The 19,646-nt window shown below is 29.5% G+C and overlaps 1 protein-coding gene across 2 annotated transcripts in view; it reads left to right on the forward strand.

Moving 5' to 3' along the window:
• The window catches only part of chm (lysine acetyltransferase chameau), a 497,822-nt gene that overhangs the window by 428,965 nt on the left and 49,211 nt on the right, over positions 1–19,646 (forward strand). For both annotated transcript variants that reach the window (XM_075367908.1, XM_075367909.1), the window contains one exon: positions 15,336–15,482. In XM_075367908.1, the coding sequence (XP_075224023.1) occupies positions 15,336–15,482 (147 nt within the window). The remainder of the gene's footprint in view (positions 1–15,335; positions 15,483–19,646) is intronic.

The raw sequence follows: 19,646 nt of genomic DNA on the forward strand, positions 1-19,646 counted from the left end.
AAGTAAAAATTAAAATTTTCATTACTCTAAATATAAACATAGATTATTGATTCCAGTTTCAGTACACTTGTGCTTATACGAATTACGTTTTAGGACCTTCGTGTTAAAGCTTATTTATTAAATAATAAATTTAATTTAGATGAAACGAATTTATTGCTTCAACAGCAACTCCTGTTTACGTACTGCGCTCCTTACAATCACTAATAGGTTTGAGATAAATCAACTGCAATTCTTTCTTACGGTATGTTACTGTTTAAAATTTTTCAAGTCTCGACAATTTCTTATCCGTTTCTTTACCGTTTTATAACTTTGTATCGAATTATAAAAGAAACGTTAAATCTGAGTAATTTAATTTTGCTTTCGTTATTGGATGTAAGATATTGTTTGTAGTCGAAGTTCAAATGATGATAACAGAAGAACGCTAGCGAAAGCGGAAGAGGAACATTTTCCCCAACTCTTCCGTCGAAGAAAGTGTAGTCAAATTAAGGCCCAATTGGATAGTTGCAGGATATAAAATGAAAAGTTTGGGGATAGACTGGATGTCGCTTTTTTCGACCAGCCACAGTTGTACGTTATGTAAAATAGGCGAAGAATCAGAAGGTCGTCAGTCTTCTTGTTCGGTTTTATTATCGGATTGTTTACTGTACGTATTTTCTCATATCGGCCTCCGTGGCGCGAGTGGTAGCGTCTCGGCCTTTCATCCGGAGGTCCCGGGTTCGAATCCCGGTCAGCCATGGCATTTTAAAAAAAGAGAACTTCTCTTCACTGTGGTTCAGTTAACTCCTTACAGCGATATCAGTCAATCGCTTCAAGTTTAATTTTGTTGCGTCACATCATCCAACTTGGTTTTTAATATGGTTGTAAAGCGAGTGACATATACGAGTTAATCACACGTTTCTCCTTTGAAAGTAATGACGTTCACTACACAGGTATCCCCGTGGTGATCAGATTTAAAGTTTCATCTGCGTTACAAAAAAACTTGTATTTCGATCGGTCTACCGTAATGATATGAAACAGTCTAATCGAATATTCGCTTCTGTGAAAAAGGCTCAGGGTAACCGCTTAAAAATCTGTATTTATTTTATTTAACCTAGTATGTGATGCTTTTGATCCTTTAAAATTATATTGTCATTTACAGGAACTATTTCTGTCTCGTATCTATTCTAAATAACTAGCCGACATTTTAAATACAATGAAACAAGTGATTATACTACAATTTGGTAAAATGTACGGTTAATTGAAATTTGATTTTGGAACTCGACTTTTTAAGATATATTCGGCCGTTATATTTTTACTTCCTAGTAAGAATTAAAGGAAATATCCATTTTGACCATCCCTGAATCCTTTTTGATTAGTTTCGGCGTGACGTCTGTACGTACGTATGTATCTCGCATAACTAAAAAAACGATTAGCCGTAGGAGGTTGAAATTTTGGATTTAGAACTGTTTTAACATCTAGTTGAGCACTTCCCCTTTTGATTGCAATCTACTGATCCAAAAATGCCCAAAATCCAAATAATTTGTATTTGGACTTTTTTTCACTGCAGTAATCAGCCTCGTTGAGAGATTTTCAACGATGTATCAGAAGTGGTACTTATTTTAATTGGTTAGAGTTATAGCCAAATAAAATTTTAATAACGAAATATTTTGATCTTATAAGGCACGTCGGTTCAAATCAGACTTTATCTCCCTTTTTTAACTTTTTTAAAATTTAAATATATTAATTTATTAACCTCTGGTTGTAAAAAAATTACAATAAATAATTCAATAATAACAATAAAGAAAAAGAAGAAAATGTACCAGAAGTTATTAATGAAATAAAATTTTATGTAGTTTCCATTTAAATAAAATGTGTTTATGTAATTTAATTAATAGGCGTACAAGTCATGTGGTGTCTACATCATATTTTTTGTTCAGGATTATTTCAAAAGTCGCTTCTGTCAGTTCAATATCCGCGACTGTCATCATACTACCATATTTGTATTATTTTTACGTTAAATATAATCGGGCTAACGTTATTTTTAAATGATTCATATCGTTATTCAATGATTCAACGTTGATGTTATGTTTCATTGGAATTATTCTACTTTAATTTCTATTTTATACGTTATTTTATGCTTTGAATAATCGTTTAAATGTATTGTTGTATTTTAAAAAAATTTTAATTATTGAATTAAACTAAAACATAATTAAATAGATTACAATAAGCGTATTATTCTATTTAAGAAATTATTACATAAAATAATTAACGATTCTTTCATTACTTAACTTTATTTATAAATATATAGACTAACAGATCTATTATTTTTTTATTTGAAATCGGTCGATCATATAATATTGTATCATGCTTTTTCATAATGTTATTTTATGTTTATATTTGACCACCGAACTCCATCTGCTATTTCCTGCACGGATGGACATTTAAAAATAATTATTAAGTTACAGTAATTTTTGTTATGCGATAAAATTCGGTTAACCGACTTAACTACAAAATTATGAATAAAAATTGAACACACTAATTAAGAATATAACTGTTTTATGTCTAATTCACCCTTCTTAACGGTCAACATAAAAGCACTCTCTTTATTCATTTGTTAACATCTCATCAGCTCGATCGTCTTAGGCATTTTTATGTTTAAGAATACGTGATGAACCAAAAGGTCGTCACATTTGACTTCATTTAAAATTATTTTTTTTTTTTAAATTGAACGTGCCTTTTAATCATCCTAAATCAGAGTTTGCGTGCACAATAGAAGCGCTATCTTCTCTCCCGTACTGGAGGGACAGTACATAATCTTATTAATATTTATTTAAAATGAAGACTTAAGCAATTAACTTCAGCTATAATTGTTTTTATAACATAACGTAACATTAAATCCGAAAACAAAATTGTCAAATTTCGGTAAGAATGTTAAGTAATTGAGCGTTTTTAGTTAAATAGTAATGTAATAAATCCATGTATAATAGTAGTTTAATTACATAATTCATTACAAAGTTAATTTATTTTTCTTGTTCTCGATCTAAATTTTCTTTTATTGGTAATATGGCTAATAATTGGCTATTAAATATTTGTAATAAATATTTTAAAACATTATAAATAACGTATACACAACTGAAAATATAATGTATGTATTTCGTTTACTATTTCTATGAATGAATTAAAAATTATTCGTTGGTATAAAATTTAATAATTAATTTTTTTCGGTTCAGTTGATGAAAATTATATTTTTAGACGTTTTACCCGTTTTACTTTACTAGACGTTTTACTTGACCAATTTTTGTTTACGTAATAGAATGGGAGCAAGATTAAACCGAATTTTAAAAACTATCGACTTCATTATTAAAAGCTTTTACGTAGAAGACTTTCTTTGCGAATTTTCATCGCTCCATTAGTTTTTCTTCATTTTTATTACAAATCATAGTCTATTTTTACGTATTTTATATGCAACATCGAGTTTGTATAGCGCAAATAAATAACTCGATGCATAAATTTTTTTACTGTTATTTGTGATTTTAAGTATTTAATTTCATTTAAATATTTGTAATTAAAAACATAAAATCAGTTAAAGTTGATAACAGTTATAGGAATTTCAGTATTTTCCAAGAAGGGATAATTAAATCCAGAACAGATGTGTGCAGAATTAGGTTTATACAGCGCAAATCAGAAATTGATAAATAAAACTCTTAACTTACAGCAATGAATAATTTTAAGGATGGATTAAAGAATTTCCAAACAGTTTACATTAAAATACAGCATACCTTAAAATATAGTTTTATATTTAAATAATAAATTAAAAATAAATGCGGTAATCTCTACAAAATGCAAATCTGAAAAAATCCGATGTGGACACCACATGACTTCTTTGTACGCCTATTAAATTACATATACACATCTTTTGGTGTGATTCATTTAAACTTATTTCATTTGAAAGTGCGATTATGATCTTTCACTTCTTTAATAAAGTGGACAGTTACACAATTGCTGAAATATTAGTTTTTTTTAACATCAAATATTTATACAATTATTAATTCAACAATTTTACGTGAAAATTAAGGTAGAATAAAAGTCCATTTATTACTCGTATTACTAGATCGGTATTATTAGTATCTTCGTGAGTTGCTAATTAACAAAAGTTTCAGATTTCTGGTGTGTCGTATAAATAAAAGTTAATAATTACACTATTCCGATTAGTGAACTCCTATATACTTGTTAAAAATGTTAATTTTCGACCTTACGGTATAAAATATTCAGTTTTATTATTATTATTTGATGAATAATCAAAATTGAAAAAGAAGCAGTCATACAGGAAAAAAAGATAACATGAAGAAATATATCTCAAAAAATCGACTAGAAGATGAATATGAAGACGAAAAAAATGTTAAAACCAAAGAAAGAATAAAAAGATTAAGAGAAGATGACAAAATATAAAGAGAAAGATAATGTTAAAACCAAAGAAAGAATAAAAAGGAAGAAAATTTTGCAAATAAAAAAAAATAAACAGTAAGGAAATGTTGCAAACAAAGAAAGAATAAAACAATTAAGAGAAGTTGATAAATGTAAAAGGAAGAAAACGTTAAGACCAAGGAAAGAATAAAAAAATTAAGAGGATGATGAGTATACAGAGAGAAAATTTGAAAACTAGAGAACGTGTTCGCAAATTAAGATCAGAAGAATTATGTCAAACCAAACAGCGATTAAATAATTGGCAACAAAAAACAAATAAACGAAATGATGATCAATTCCGACTTAGGGAGAATATTTTCCGAGATAATGTCAGAGAAGTAATGAAATAAAAGTTAAGAATTTTTTTGCAATTTATTAAAGATCGGGCATGTAGGCCTCAATGTATGTTGTTCTTGTGAGGGTCTACTTTTCAGTTATTCTATAGTTAACTTTAATGTAGCTAACATTAAACAGAAATTCTAGAATAATTAAATAAGATTAAACAGAAATTAAATTAGAAAATCCAAAAATAATACGATTATAAATTATATTTTTCAATTAATATTAAATAATCAGATATTTCACCAAATCTAAAGCATATACACATATGTAATAATGCCTATTAAATTACATATACACATTTTTAAAAGAATATAAAATTTCATTTCACTAATAACTTCTGATATTTTTCATACTTTTTTTTATTGTTATTGAATTTTTAATTATTATAAAACTTTTTTACAATAACGGGTTAATAGTTATTAATAAATCAATATATTTAAATTTAAAAAAAAGGAGATGAAGTCTGATTCGAACCGATACGCCCTTGTAAGATCCAAATATTTTATTAATTAAATTTTATTTGGTTATAACTTTAGAACCGATGAAAATAAGTAGCACTTTATGACATATCGTTGAAAAGCTCTCAATGAGGGCTTATTACTGCAGTTAAGAAAAAGTTCAAAATCCAAATTTCTTTTGAATTTTGGGCTTTTCTGGACACTTTTGGTTCAGTTGATTGCAATCAAAAGAGAAGGTGCACAACTAGATGTACAACAGTCCTAAATGCAAAATTTCAACATCGTACGGCTAATCGTTTTTTAGTTATACGTACGTAGACGACACCGCCGAAACTAGTCAAAATGGATTCAGGGATGGTCAAAGTAGATATTTCCGTTGAAATCTGAAAACCGAAATTTTTCGCAATCACAATACTTCCTTTACTTCGTACAAGAAAGTAAAAAACAATAAAAAATATATTTTATATATTTATTTAATCTTTTTTAATTTATAAAGTTATGTTTATTAAATTACGTTCCACAAACTATATGAAATATTGTTTATAATTAAGTACTGGGTTAAGATTCATTTGATTGTTGTTAGTAATATAAATTCACCTTAGATATAAACATTAATACAATTGTTGTTGAAAGACCTTATTTTGTTAACGCTGAATAATTAAGGTTTGCGCATTGTTACAAATATTATCAATATTTATTAAGTTTATTTGATGTTGCACTTACTTCAAAAAAAAATTACGAATTGTTGATAAAAAATGACAAAATGTAGTGTAGGGGAGTCGATCACGTTGTTGTGGTGCAAGAGATGGTCTGGTAGCGAATTGATCGTTAAGGCATTTAATTGTTAATATTAATTGCTGGGTTATGCGATGCGGTGTTGACACACATTGATCGTTAAGACGTTAAGATCGTTATAAACTGAATCATTATAACTGACTGTACGGATTCGAGTCAGAATCGTTCCTTTTGTGCAGAAAGATAATTTACCAAGTCGATTTGCCTAATACAAATCAAGCTAACGATTTTATAAACCGTGCAATATATATATTTCTTTCACAGTCAGCCTCTGACTGTGAAAGAAAATCGAATCCTTATAACGCGCCTGATACTTTTGCTGAGTTTCTAATTATGCAGTTCCTTAAGTATATAAAAGTTGTCATCTGTTCTACGGTGGTTTTTTTCTAATTGGAAATTGGTCTTTCAATTATAATGTAATAATGGCATTAATCATAGACGTAATAAAGATATTTGATGAAAGAATTTCTGGTGAAATTTATGTTTGTACTAGAAGATTTTTAGTGGTCAGATAAAAATAACTTTATACCAAGTGTTATTCATCATTATAACACGTTGTCTGTAAAAACATCACCTTGTTAAGGCTTTTTTATGACCTTTAGCGGAGCGATTCGAATAGTTACTCTTATAATATTAATAATATATATGCTGTATGTTTGAAGATCTTGAAACTTTGCTGTTGGCTTTGAAATAAGCTAAAAAATTGAAAGTGGTCTTATTTACCCTAACAATAACATTTCAACCTTTAAAATATTTATAATCTTTAAAATTTCTATTTAATTTCATTCTATCAGTAAAAAAAATGTAATAAAGATTGAACAAAAGAACATTTAATTAAAGAAAACTAATAGAAATTACGGTAAAAGTATCCTGTTTTTCGCCTGTTTCCGCGGTATTACAATTTCAACGTTTCATGAGAAGGTTATTAAAAATAATGTTTTATGTATATTTAAAAGCCGAGTTTTATCTGCCGCTTGAGTATTTTTAAAATATTTTTCCCTATGTTAACTATGAATATTGCTGACGATGTCAGTCGTCTTAAAGAAAAAGATATGATCACTTCACAGTTATAGACAACTATAACATCTGTATTGTCCTTCTATTTCTACAATTATTATATTCTCTTATCAGGCGATGGAGGTTCCCATTTTTTTTAATGGAAATCTTTCCTTCTTAATCCCTTTTACATCTATTGTTCATTAAAATTAAGATAACATATATGGACTGTATAGTTTTCTTGAAAGACTTAATTTACTGTAAAAAATCCATTCTTTATCGAGGGCCTAAATAGCGTTAAAAAACATGGCCGCTATTTTGAAATATACAATCGAAATTAAAAAAAAAAATACTTTAGCAACTGTATTTAACAGTTACTGGTAGGTAATACATTAATAATTCAATAATAAAACTAGTAGTAATGAAACTTAGTGTAGTAAATATATTTGAACATTAATTTCTTTATAAAATCTATCATCCAATTTATGGAACACTGAAACCGCATTACTTTCAAAAGCGGGGGTTATCTTTTGTCGTGATGTGTTACATAATATGGTTTCTATTAAACCCGAATGTTTTTCACCGAAGGAATTTCTAAGGTATAACTTTCAAAAAGCAACATTTTCTTTTGATGTTATAAATAATATAATGCAATGTGTAGGTGTATAATTTGATGAGGGCTGTAGTGCAAAAATAATTTTGTTTAGTTTTACATTCTCTCAAAAAAAAAGAAATATTTTCCGCGATAACATGACTAATCGAAGTTCACTAAAATTGTTGAATCGTTAAAGTTTTGGATATGCGTAAAAATAAAATGAAAAGAATCTCTTGCTCTATATTTAATAATAGACATAGTAATACATATTACCCTTTAACAGCCCCTTTGATGTCATAATATTATAGTTCCAGTTCTTTTAAGTTGGAAAATTTTATATATCATTTGACAGAAGAGTAAGGGAACTGCTTAAGCAAATAATGTAATATATATTTCATCTATGTAAAATGATAATTTTTTATCCATAGTAAAGCAATGATAAATTTCATCACTATATAATGTTTCAGATCGTTACAAATAATAAAAGAACTAACTGAAAAAAATATTGAAATTTTAATTAATAATAAAAAAGGATTTTTCAAATTCTGTAGATTTAGTAATTCTTTATTAAATTTGGTAAAATTATTTTTAATTAAATTCTGTGTCTTTGCCCTTATTGGAACCTTACTGGAACTGTTATTTAAACTCAAGGACATTATTGGTAACAAAGGATACCAGAAATTTCTAAATTTCAATTTATTTTTTTAATTTCTATTTAAAAAATATCTCTATGGCTGAACGCGTTTGAAAACAGTTCTTATCGCAAAACAAAAATTAACGTTTATCTCACAAACACATAGAATGTTTTAATAATTTTTGTATTCTGTGAAAAAAACCAATGGCAATTTACATTTTAATTTTAAATATTATTTGTTGTAATTTAGCTTTTACGTAACTATTTCTTGGAAAGTGTTAAAACTTTTGCTTTGTTGGAGTACTTCATGTTGCAAACTAGATTTCAACAAGTAGCATTATTTTTTAAAGCTGAGTCGAACATTCGACCTGGGAACGATTTGTGAAAACAATTTCACAGTATGGGGTATGTATACGCGTCTGTGAAAACTCTTAGCTTTTTATGACTTGAATGAGCGTACAATTTCACTTCCAAAAAATACTATATATATATATAAGAATCCAAGCTGTATATTTTATGCTGATTACTCCCTTATGATTGTCCTAAAGTGACATTGTCTTTAACTATGTTCAGACATTCTTGTAGAGAATATATTTGGCTTAAGAATATATATATATCCTTCTGTATTAATACATACATCCCGAATTTATCTTTTTTACCGTTTGAATGTGATTCGTTCTCTTACATTTTTATGCGATTTAGAATTGGGGAAAATAATTCTTCATTTATTCTACGTGTATATATATATATATATTACTCTTAAATTTATTATTTTGAAAATAAGTTGTAAAAATAATGAAATTTGTCTGGAAAAAATTAGACACGGTTCTTGGGTTCAATGTTCAATTTTTTCTTATACATAAACATTAATGTACATTCAATTTTACTTTAAAAAAATTTGTTTCAAAGACGTATACTTTTTTTTTTAATAACTACATCCGGAGATGACCCCCCATTACTTGAAAGTTTTGAAAAAACCTTTTTATTTTTCACGTTTATTTTATGTATGTAATATTAAAATTTAGTGGTCGCATTATTTTAGTACATAAATATTATTTGTGTTATTTAGTTCTATTTCGATTAAATTTCCAAGCACGTTTATTTTTACATTATTAAATTTAATCTTCTAATGAAAATCTTGTTAACTTTCAAATTTTAATGTGGCCTCCCCGCTAGACTTATGAGAATCAAACTCGTCGTTTCTTATGTTGATTTGTGGTGTTATCGCTTTATCGGAGAATACATTTTAAGAGTAGAAATATTTAATGATGACTATTTTTAGTGATAATTGCGTTTATCTTAATTAGTCTTGACCAGTTTTAAAAATAAGTGTGCGTAAGTATTTTGTAAAATATTTAAAAAAATATATATTCCTTTCGACACGTCGGAAGGCGTAGGTAGATTTCACCGGGACAAATAGGGGTATTGTACGATCGGATTATACGAGTTCGTATCAAACATTACTTTGCACGTTTTACGGACGCTACGTTTTCTCATTAGACTACAAGCTATTGCTAGATTTATCAAGACTTCCTTACGATTTTTCCTGAACTGCTTGATAACACACCTATGTGAGGATTAATGGGAGATTCTAGGTTTGTCTCTGTACTGATAAAAAAAGACAATGTATTCAGAAAGTTTTATTTAAAAATATTTATAAATGTAACAACAGTGATGCTGAGAAGTTGATTTGAAAGTACAATAGGCTACATTACCACATTTCGTATTACAGCTTAAGTCAAGATACCCTACCTTGTTTGAATATACCAAACTTTTCTTCTTAAGTCTAGGCATATTTCCACATTTTCACAATAAGCAAGACTAACACATAGAAAAATCACACTTCTTGGCAATAAAATATTGTCACTTGCAAAAATTAAAATATACACAGTACAAAGTCACGGCAGTTTAAATACTTTTCTTCAAATTCACTCAATACGACAGTGGTTTCATTTGTAAACAATTTTCACATGTTTAGCATATGGGAAGTCTCTTTCCTCTTACAATTCCAACAATATTTTGGTTATCCCTTGCCGTAAGGGTTGGATTTGTCTTATCAAAAATTGTTGCAAAAAAAATTTATAGGCAATATTTAGAGGACTAACGACCTCTTTAATCCGATTCGATCCTGTGCCTATTAAGAGAACTATGATTTATTTTGTCCTTGAAACCCCATTTTTTCCACCCCTTGGCCCTTATCCAAAGAATAGCAGGAACTTTAAACGAATTTGATACTTTACTTAATAAGAAAGTTATAGCGATATTTTGTTTTTTCGAAAAAGTCCCCCCCATTTCCATCCCCATGGTCCGATTTTGCCCATTGTCGAAATCAGCCGAGATTTTGGATCGTTATATTTTATGTATCAATTTGAAATTGATTGGCGCAAAATTACGGCAATTATCCTGTCCGCAAGAAAGTGAAATATATATACGAGTTTACATACTTTTGGACTGACAGTGCTTTTGGGGTCTGGGGGATGTGAAACGCGAAGGTATGTCCAGATTTACCAGAATTCGAATCATGGTAACCATTACAGTAGGTAGCTTTCTTATGAAATCTACCTAAAATAGGAGTGAAAACGTTGGTTTCACTCGACACCATATAAGTTATGGAGTAATATCGACCGACGATAGAGTAATACCGATTTGAAACTACCAAAAGTTACAAAGACTGCTTCGAACATCGATTGTGGCTTTGACATTACTTTCGAAATTATATTCATTCTTCCTATCACTTTTGAGTGTCGAGTTTTTCATTCGGCAGTCTCTCGATAAATTATCAACTACCAGAATGATCTTGTGTAAATTTTCTCTATCATATCGGGAGAGATAAATATTATCGCTCCTAGAAGATATCAAACCGGTTTCATCTGGTCTTTCGTTTAACTTGTCAGTAATTAAATAAAATGGAGAATCACGGAACGGACAGTATTTTAGGAAAATTGTTCTGCAAACTCCTATCGTTACTACAAGACCCAGAAAACATACTAAATACATAAATTTATTTTTTCGTTGAAAAACCGTTTAAACAAAGTTAATGCTGTTATATTCTGATGCAAAAGTGGAATTACTTCGGAAATACTGAATAATCCAAATGTGTCGAATTGTGAAAAAAATTGTTGCATTAATTTTTAATGATGCAGTTGAAACTAACTTTCGAAAGAAGAAAAACCGCTTATATTCACAAATTTTTTTACATGTTGAGCAGTTGCTAAAAAATTGTTATTTCGTCAAAGATATACTCGTATACGGCTGTTATCCGTACAGGCTGATGGAAATTCATCAATGATGTCCATACGTCTTACTAGATATATATACAAGTAATTAATAATTTTATTTTGTTGACTAATTCAAAGGTTTGGAATTGATCATTGAGATCGCTAATGGAACTAGGTCTAAATTTCGTTGTTGCGAAAAACACTTCTTATGGTGTTTAATATTATTACTGAAATAGACTCGTATTAATGAGACATTTAAAATCACTCGCAGCTTGTTTAAAGTATTGAACTAGGCGCGGGGTTCGTGCTTCCGCGAACTCGGTAGTTCAGAGGGCAACGATGTAGGACAGAGATGTCGGAAAGAAGCCTATAGCGAAGGCAAAGGTTGAGTATCCTTTCATTATCTCATTTAGAGTGCGTCCCATCAAAAACTGTTAGAAAACGAAATTTGTAAATAGAGTTTCCAATTTTTCCCCGTTGTTTATATTTTTCTTTGTGGGAAACTCCAACCGTCTTTTTGACACTTTGTTTACATTTTGATTCTTAAAGATTTTTTTAGTAAAAATTAAATTTAGAATGTTATATTAATCTGTTATTATTATTTACAGTTTAGGAATTTTGATGGTGATGCGTTTCGGACTATACTGTGCATAGTATTTTGTAGAAGTTGGGAACACAGGGTTTAGTTTATGTTATTCGTTAGTACGAGTACTTTACGGTTTATGATGTTATATGAAACAAAATAAAATTTTTCATGACAGACATAAAGAAAATTTGTTTGTTATTGCTATATAAGTTGTTTGTTAGAATGATATATTTTTATAATTTATATATAGATAGATTGTTTATTTATTTTTATTCTTTTTAAAGAAATTTTAAATAATTTAATTTAACTGTTTGTTTGTATGAGTGTTTACTGATTTAATACCCTGATATAATTTTTATTGCTCATCTATTTTGCATTGTTAAAAGATAAATGAAAAACATGTGGTTGTTGCATTTACATAAATTATTTGAGCCGCATTATCTCTGTTAATTAAAATTTTATTTCAGAGTTTTATATATTTATTATCTTTACTTCTTAAAAGTGTAGTTCAGAGTAAAAGTATTTAAAAATGAATCTTAAAACAAGAAAAATTAAATTCGAATCCTGTGTGACCGCTATTTTAATATACTCTTAGCTAACGTTTATTTTGTGTATTTACTTATTTTTTTCAAATGCATTATTTTTTTTTTAAATATATACTTAAGAATTAAGTAAAAATATTCCCAGTTGTAAATTTCAATATTGATTATAAATTGCGGACGAGTTATGAGACGTCATCGCTGGCATTATAAATGATTTCGTAATCCAAAAATTTGGTTAGTCGTATCGGTGGGAGTTGGATTAATTGTAGATGCAGATATAAATTTTGATATGGATTTGAATACTACATCGTGGATAACGATGTTCTTTGGTGGTTGGGTTTCAATTAACCGCACACCTCAGGAATGGTCGATCTGAGACTGTACAAGACTATACTTGATTTACATTCATATATATCTCATTCATCGTCTGAAGTAATACCTTACATTGGATTCGGAGGCTAAATAGAAAAAGAAAACATTGAAAAGGCACAAATGTTGGAAATGTCTTTTTACGTTTTATATTACGTGTTATTCTACCCCTTCTTTAGTGCAAGAAAAATTGTTTGAGATTTATAATTAATAAAAGACTGTTTTATATTAAAACATTTTCAGTAATAAAAAATTAAAACGGGAAAAGCTGTGTTTTCAAATCAGTAAAAAGTGTGGTTATTTATCAAATAAGGAGCAAAAGATCCCCAAAAAAAATTTGGAGGATTTATCTTAAACTAATGAGAAATTATATGTATGAATATGGTTAGGCTTTTTCGAAAAGTATTCGGCCGACATAATTAAATGCCGCTTTGTAGAAAATTTTTAATTTTGTGTAGAAAGTTTAATTTCTCAAAAATGGTTTAAAAATTTGTGATAAAGATATAATATTTTTTTAAAATTTATTTAGAATCATATATCCTTGCAATTATTTTTAACATTGCAAGCAATTTCCACAGTATTATTGGGAAAAAAATTATTAAAGCTGATTATAAAAAATATTGGTTGAAGAGCCTTATTTTTTTTTATTAAGATTGTATTGTTTAAATCCATTAAAAAAAAAACGCAAAATGTTGCTGCAGTAATGGAGATAGCATACTACTATTCCCTTCTTTTTAAAGTACTTACGGTTATTTTGGGGTATTAATTATTTTGGGTTTAATTAAGTAACAGTTTTTTTGAAAATTTAAAAAAAGTTCCGTTTTTTGGTAAGGAACAAAATTTGGTGATCATACCTGTAACTTAATAGGATAGATAACAAAATCAAACGTTCGGTCGGTAATTAAAAACCTGACAGCAAGTTGTTTCTGATGCACGGCTTACACACAACACATTTATTTTTGATTATTTTATTTATTTATTTTTTTTATTCCAGTTATATTATTATTTCATTTCATTATATTTATAATTTTATTTATTTTTTCGTTTATTTAATTCAGTGATTCTAACTAAAGCGCGCGCGCATACCGTATTTAATTCGCGCGTGTACTAGGAGCGATTATCGGTGCTAACTAAGCTAATATCATTTTATAACTTACATAGAACAGAACTTGTACGGCCGACAGACCGGTGTAGCCGCGAGGCTTAACGCTCCAGTTACCAAGTCAACCGTACAGTGGAGTTCCAGACCCAGCCAGACCGAGTTACTTTTTTACACTTTAAATATTATTCATTTATTTAATTCTACCGCTCAGCTGTGACGTCACAACATAGCAGACTACTACAACAGCATATTTTGGGGTGCGTGTGGATTTTATAAAATTGTTTTACAGATATTATTTTCTTTTAAATATTTACAAACGTGCCTAAGAAAATTATGATCTTTATTAGACGAAATCAGGAGATACTGAAGGTGACCTTGCTCTACCCCCTTCACATTTTAAGTTAAAAATTTAATGGCATCAGTGCTCCACATACAGAAGTAATCTGACAAGTTTTATCAAAATCGGTTCAGTAATTTTGGAGATAATGATGTGATGTGTAATGATGATTTTGGAGATGTACGATCTGTGCCAGATCGTACACACACGCGCACACACACAAACACACATGTACATACGAACATCGGTTTTTGGGGTTCCTTAGGTGTCAAAACGTCAAGATCCGATGAAAACTGCATATACCCAAATTGGACCGTTTACAATACTTTACATTTTAGAGCTACAGCTCTATCTAGACGGAAAATAAAATTCTCGTAAAATCTAACATTTCTATTACTAATCTTTTTTATTAGATTTAATTAATTAAACTTGTGATACTCTCTTTGCTAGTAAAAGATAGCGGTTTGAATTTTTTTAACGTTAATGAAGTTGGAAATATAACAAATATATAGGGGGTATATAGTTTATAGCTTATCCAATTAAATTTTGTTAATTGCATCTATTTTATTCGTGAAGCAAAGCTCTATAATAATAATTCTACAGTTTCTGGAAAGCAGTTAATTAAGCTTCTATATGGAGGCCTTACAAGTAGCTTAATTCTAAAATATATCGAAAGAAATGATAAATCTCTTAATTAGTATGTAATTAGGGTAATAAATAATAATATATGACTTCAATTCTGGGAATTATACAATTTGAGTACGGAGTTTTCATGTTTAATTTGCGTATTATTTTTGTTTTGTATAGACATTTTTTTGTATATTATAGTTTTATTTTATTTATTTGTATATTGATTATTCACTTTATTTTATAAATTTAATTATTTTTATTAAAGAATCTCTTGTATTTTTGTTATAGGTTACTTATTGACACGAGTCGAAGGTAAAATTGGTTCTCCAGAAAAACCATTATCCGATTTAGGTTTAATATCTTACAGAAGCTACTGGAAAGATGTTCTTCTAGAACATCTTTGCAACTTGGGTGGCAAACAACTTTCAGTAAAAGGTTGTAATACTATAATACCTTATTACTTATTTATTTCCTTTTTTTATTACGAATTAATCAAATTTAATCTATATTATTTGTACTTTATGATCCTTTCTGCATGTATAAATTTGTAATATTTTTTATAATGTAATTACTATGTGTAATTAAATCAATTTTGTTGTTAAAATGGTGCCCCTATTTCATACATGAGAAAAACACGTTCTTACTATTTTATAGGTATTGTTTCATTGCTTGTATAAAATACTTTAATGATTTACTAATTAAATTGTTTTACTTTTTTTATATTAAAAAAAAACATTTTATTGTTTTAATAAAAACGTAAGTTGATTAAAAAACTCTATATTTATTTTAATCGCATAATATTATTTACTTTTGTTATAATATTATTTTGAAACAAAACTTGACAGTTGCAGATTCCAGATGTGCAGTATAGAAGCTCTGTGTTAGTTACTTAAAAGCGCCTCTGTTCGGTATATGTATATTTATATACAGGGGCTCTTGAAGTCTTCCCATGATTACAAAAATTTATTACAAAACATTATTACAGTTACAGTTATGCGATTTGTGGCAAAAGGAAGAAAAAATTATGAAGTTTATTTTACCATGTCAATAAACTTCAACATATGCGTCTTTTGTCGTATGTCAAACTGATAATCAATTTCACGCCATGTGTTTGTCAACATTTCTTCGGTAAATTCGGTTATTCTCCGTCTTAATATGTCCAGATCAGGTACGGGTGTTGCATAGACTCTGTCCTTAACATAACCCCAGAAGAAAAAGTCTAAGGGAGTTATGTCTGGTGATCGTGGTGGCCAGGAAGTGGGACCGTCGCACCCAATCCATCTGTCTGTGTAAACGTTTGTGCACCGGGAAATCCTTAGTTTACAAGATGTACGACGGGTAGATTTAAATGGGCTACGTGTAGAAATGCTTGCTGCACAACCTCAACCTCAACCTTCTTTTCACTTACAGCTGGTCTCCCTGTTCGCGGAAGATTGAGTACACTTCCACATTCCTTAAACTTTGCATACCACGCAACGATCCTCTTGGAATCAGGTGCTGGTCGTCCGTTTTCCCTTCTAAAATTTTGCTGCACAGTAATCGGTGATTTCGACTCGTGATACCACAACACACATTGCGCTCTCTCCTGGATTAACGTACTTTACAAAAATCGATCACATTGCCCTCTACTGCAACAAATCAGTATTAAAAAACCTTAATATTTTATTATTTCTTTGCCACAAACCCCACTGCTGTAACTGTAATAGTTTTTTTGCAATCATGGAAAGACTTTGTGGATACCTGTATATATATATATATATATATATATATATATATATATATACAGATGTCCATACACAAAAATTTCCGTCTCAGTTATTGTAATGTTATATCATTATCTGAATATAATTATTTGAAAGGACGAAAAAATTCTATGTTAATAGTTACAAAAAGTATTCACTGGACGGATAATAATCACGAAAGTTTAAATATGGATAAAGCCGATGCATTATCTTTCTCAATTTCATGAAACATTCAGAATTGGGTGGATAGTGTTTGCATAATGATATCAGTAGTATTTCTGTCGCCTGTAGTATAAAATGCTTGACTTTCCTGTTAGCTGGTAAATTCTCATGGGACGATTAAATCGTTTTGACTGCCAACAAAACCGCACCGTTCTGTTTGTATTTGAAGTATCATAATACTATGTTAAACTTAAAGAGACCTCATAACTTAAGTTTAGTCTATAAATAATAGTTTGTTGTTGAACACTTAGGTATTAATTTACAAAAGATGTTGAAAATGATGTCTATCCACTTCTATGCACTTGTCAACACGTTTGACCATGTTACTCGCTACTCTTGTTCGTTGTGCCTTGTCTATTTCGTGGATGGCATCGGTAATGTTTGTGTTCATTTCCTGCAGAGTGTGTGGATTGGCCCTATAAACAATTTCTTTTAAGTATCCCCACAGAAAGAAATATGGATTAGTCAGATCAGAGGATTTTGGTGGTCGCAATTCTTTAGAAATGATTCTTCCACCGAAAAAATCTTACAGCATTTTCATAGTACAACGACTGTGTAGTAAGTGGCGCTATCCTGTTGCAACCAGCAGTCTCGCTCATCCTCTTGCAGTAAGGATATGAACTGTCAGATAATTTCTTGGTAGACGGCAGCATCCACAGTTTTATTTTTTTAAAACAAGTGTCTTATTCGTCACCTTGAAACAACATGCCATACTCCTATTTTTTTGGGTGTTGGGGAGCTTCAAAGAAAATCTACGGATTTTCGGTAGGCGTATCCTAGATCCGGTAGCTCTTGTTATTAACATACACATCAAGTTGATACCACGCTTCATCTGTGAAAAACAGATCTAAAATGTCAGTGTTGTCTAATGAAGTTTTTGAACCGTTGAAAGCAGTAAACCCTTTTAGCGTAATCAGCATTAGTTACCTCATAGAAAATCTGCATTCGATACGGATAACTTTCCAGCATTTTGCTCAATGCAGTGTGAGCTGAACCTAGTGAAATGTTGTTTTCCCGGCTTAGTTTTCGCAAAAATGTATGAGGAGATCTTGTAACCGCCGCTTAATGTCCTGTACGATCTGCATCGTTAAAACTGACCCTTGTCGGGCACGTTTCTGGTCTAACACCGAACATGTTTCCCGAATTTTTTTTAAATTTCTTATTCAAAAGCTAATGCTCGACAGGACAGTCACTACTCATATCTGCAGACAATAAATAGTCCTCTCCACTCCAGCTCCAGTTTTATTAAAATCTTCCATATTACTTAACAATATATGTATTATTACAAAAATATACATTTAGTATAAACTGCTGAGTGATACTACTTTAAACTTTTCATCGTTATTAAACATTCTGCCTACGTATATTCACTTCTGAAATGTAATAGTATTTCTTGAAACTTCTTAAAAAGTCAGAAAGAGTTTTTGCGGTACAATTTGCTGTAATTCGGTGTTAATAAGTTTGAACCGTGTTGACCGACATTTATTAAATTAAAATTTCTCACTTATCGATACGATGTAGTTGTAAAGAATTTATTATTTTTAAAATAATAACAGTAACAATCCCTGTCAAGTCAGACAACAGAACTATTTTCGCTTTAAATTAGATCAATAATTTAGCGTACGAGAAAAGGCTTTATTATCTGCTGCCATTTTTAACCCATTACTGACCTATTTAAAAGATCTTTCCAAAATTTAAACGATATTTTTTTATAGAATAACTTGTCCATGAGTTTTTAAGTGATATTAATATATATACTAAATTAATAATTGCGTATTCAAGTAATTTCTGTTAAAATCATTTAGATTTTTTCGTATGTATTTATCTCATCTCATTATTAAATAAAGACGACTGTTTCTACTGTTGCCGATAACCGGAGAAAAACTGAACCAATCATAACGAAATTTTAACTGCAGCTTTCTTATAACCCTTGGAATGTTTACCGCAGCACAAACCTCAACAATTTTAGTAGTGTATAAATTAAAAATTAAAAAAAAGTTTGAATAAATAATTGAAACGTCTTTTAGTAAATATTCTCCTATTGTCTTTATCGATCATTGTCTATGTCAATATTTAATTCTTCAGACAGTTACTCTGTGATTTATTAAATTTAATTTCATTATAAATAAAAGCTCAATCTGGGTTACTATCATATGTAAAAACGAATTATTTTGTTAATAAAATTAAAGGGAGTGACCGCAATTGACATATATAACAACTGAAAAGTTTTTATTCATCCTAATGAATCTATTTTGTGAGTAGTGAACTCTGAGAGCAGTAGCCCACACACAGTTAATAAAATCTATTTCCAAATTTTGAATTTATGTACGCATATAGCGCGGGGGAAGCCGCGTCGAAGGATCCTAGTTTAGTATCTTCATATGTTTAATTTACTGTTATTTATTAATCTTTATTATTTTGAATTTGAAACGCTTCGTTTTTTTGTAATCGGTTAATTGTGTGTTTTGTGACTATATCCTGATCAAAGTTTTTCCGCGATTTCCTTTGTCCAGGTAAATGCTGGGCAGTTGCGTTATTTTTATCCGTGGAGGTGTGTAAATTTACATTCCTGACACGAATAAAATAATTATTTAATTATATTTAGATCATAACTGAGGAATTCCTCTATTCTAGT

Source organism: Lycorma delicatula, chromosome 6, assembly GCF_047948215.1.
Source record: "Lycorma delicatula isolate Av1 chromosome 6, ASM4794821v1, whole genome shotgun sequence".
NCBI lineage: Eukaryota > Metazoa > Arthropoda > Insecta > Hemiptera > Fulgoridae > Lycorma > Lycorma delicatula.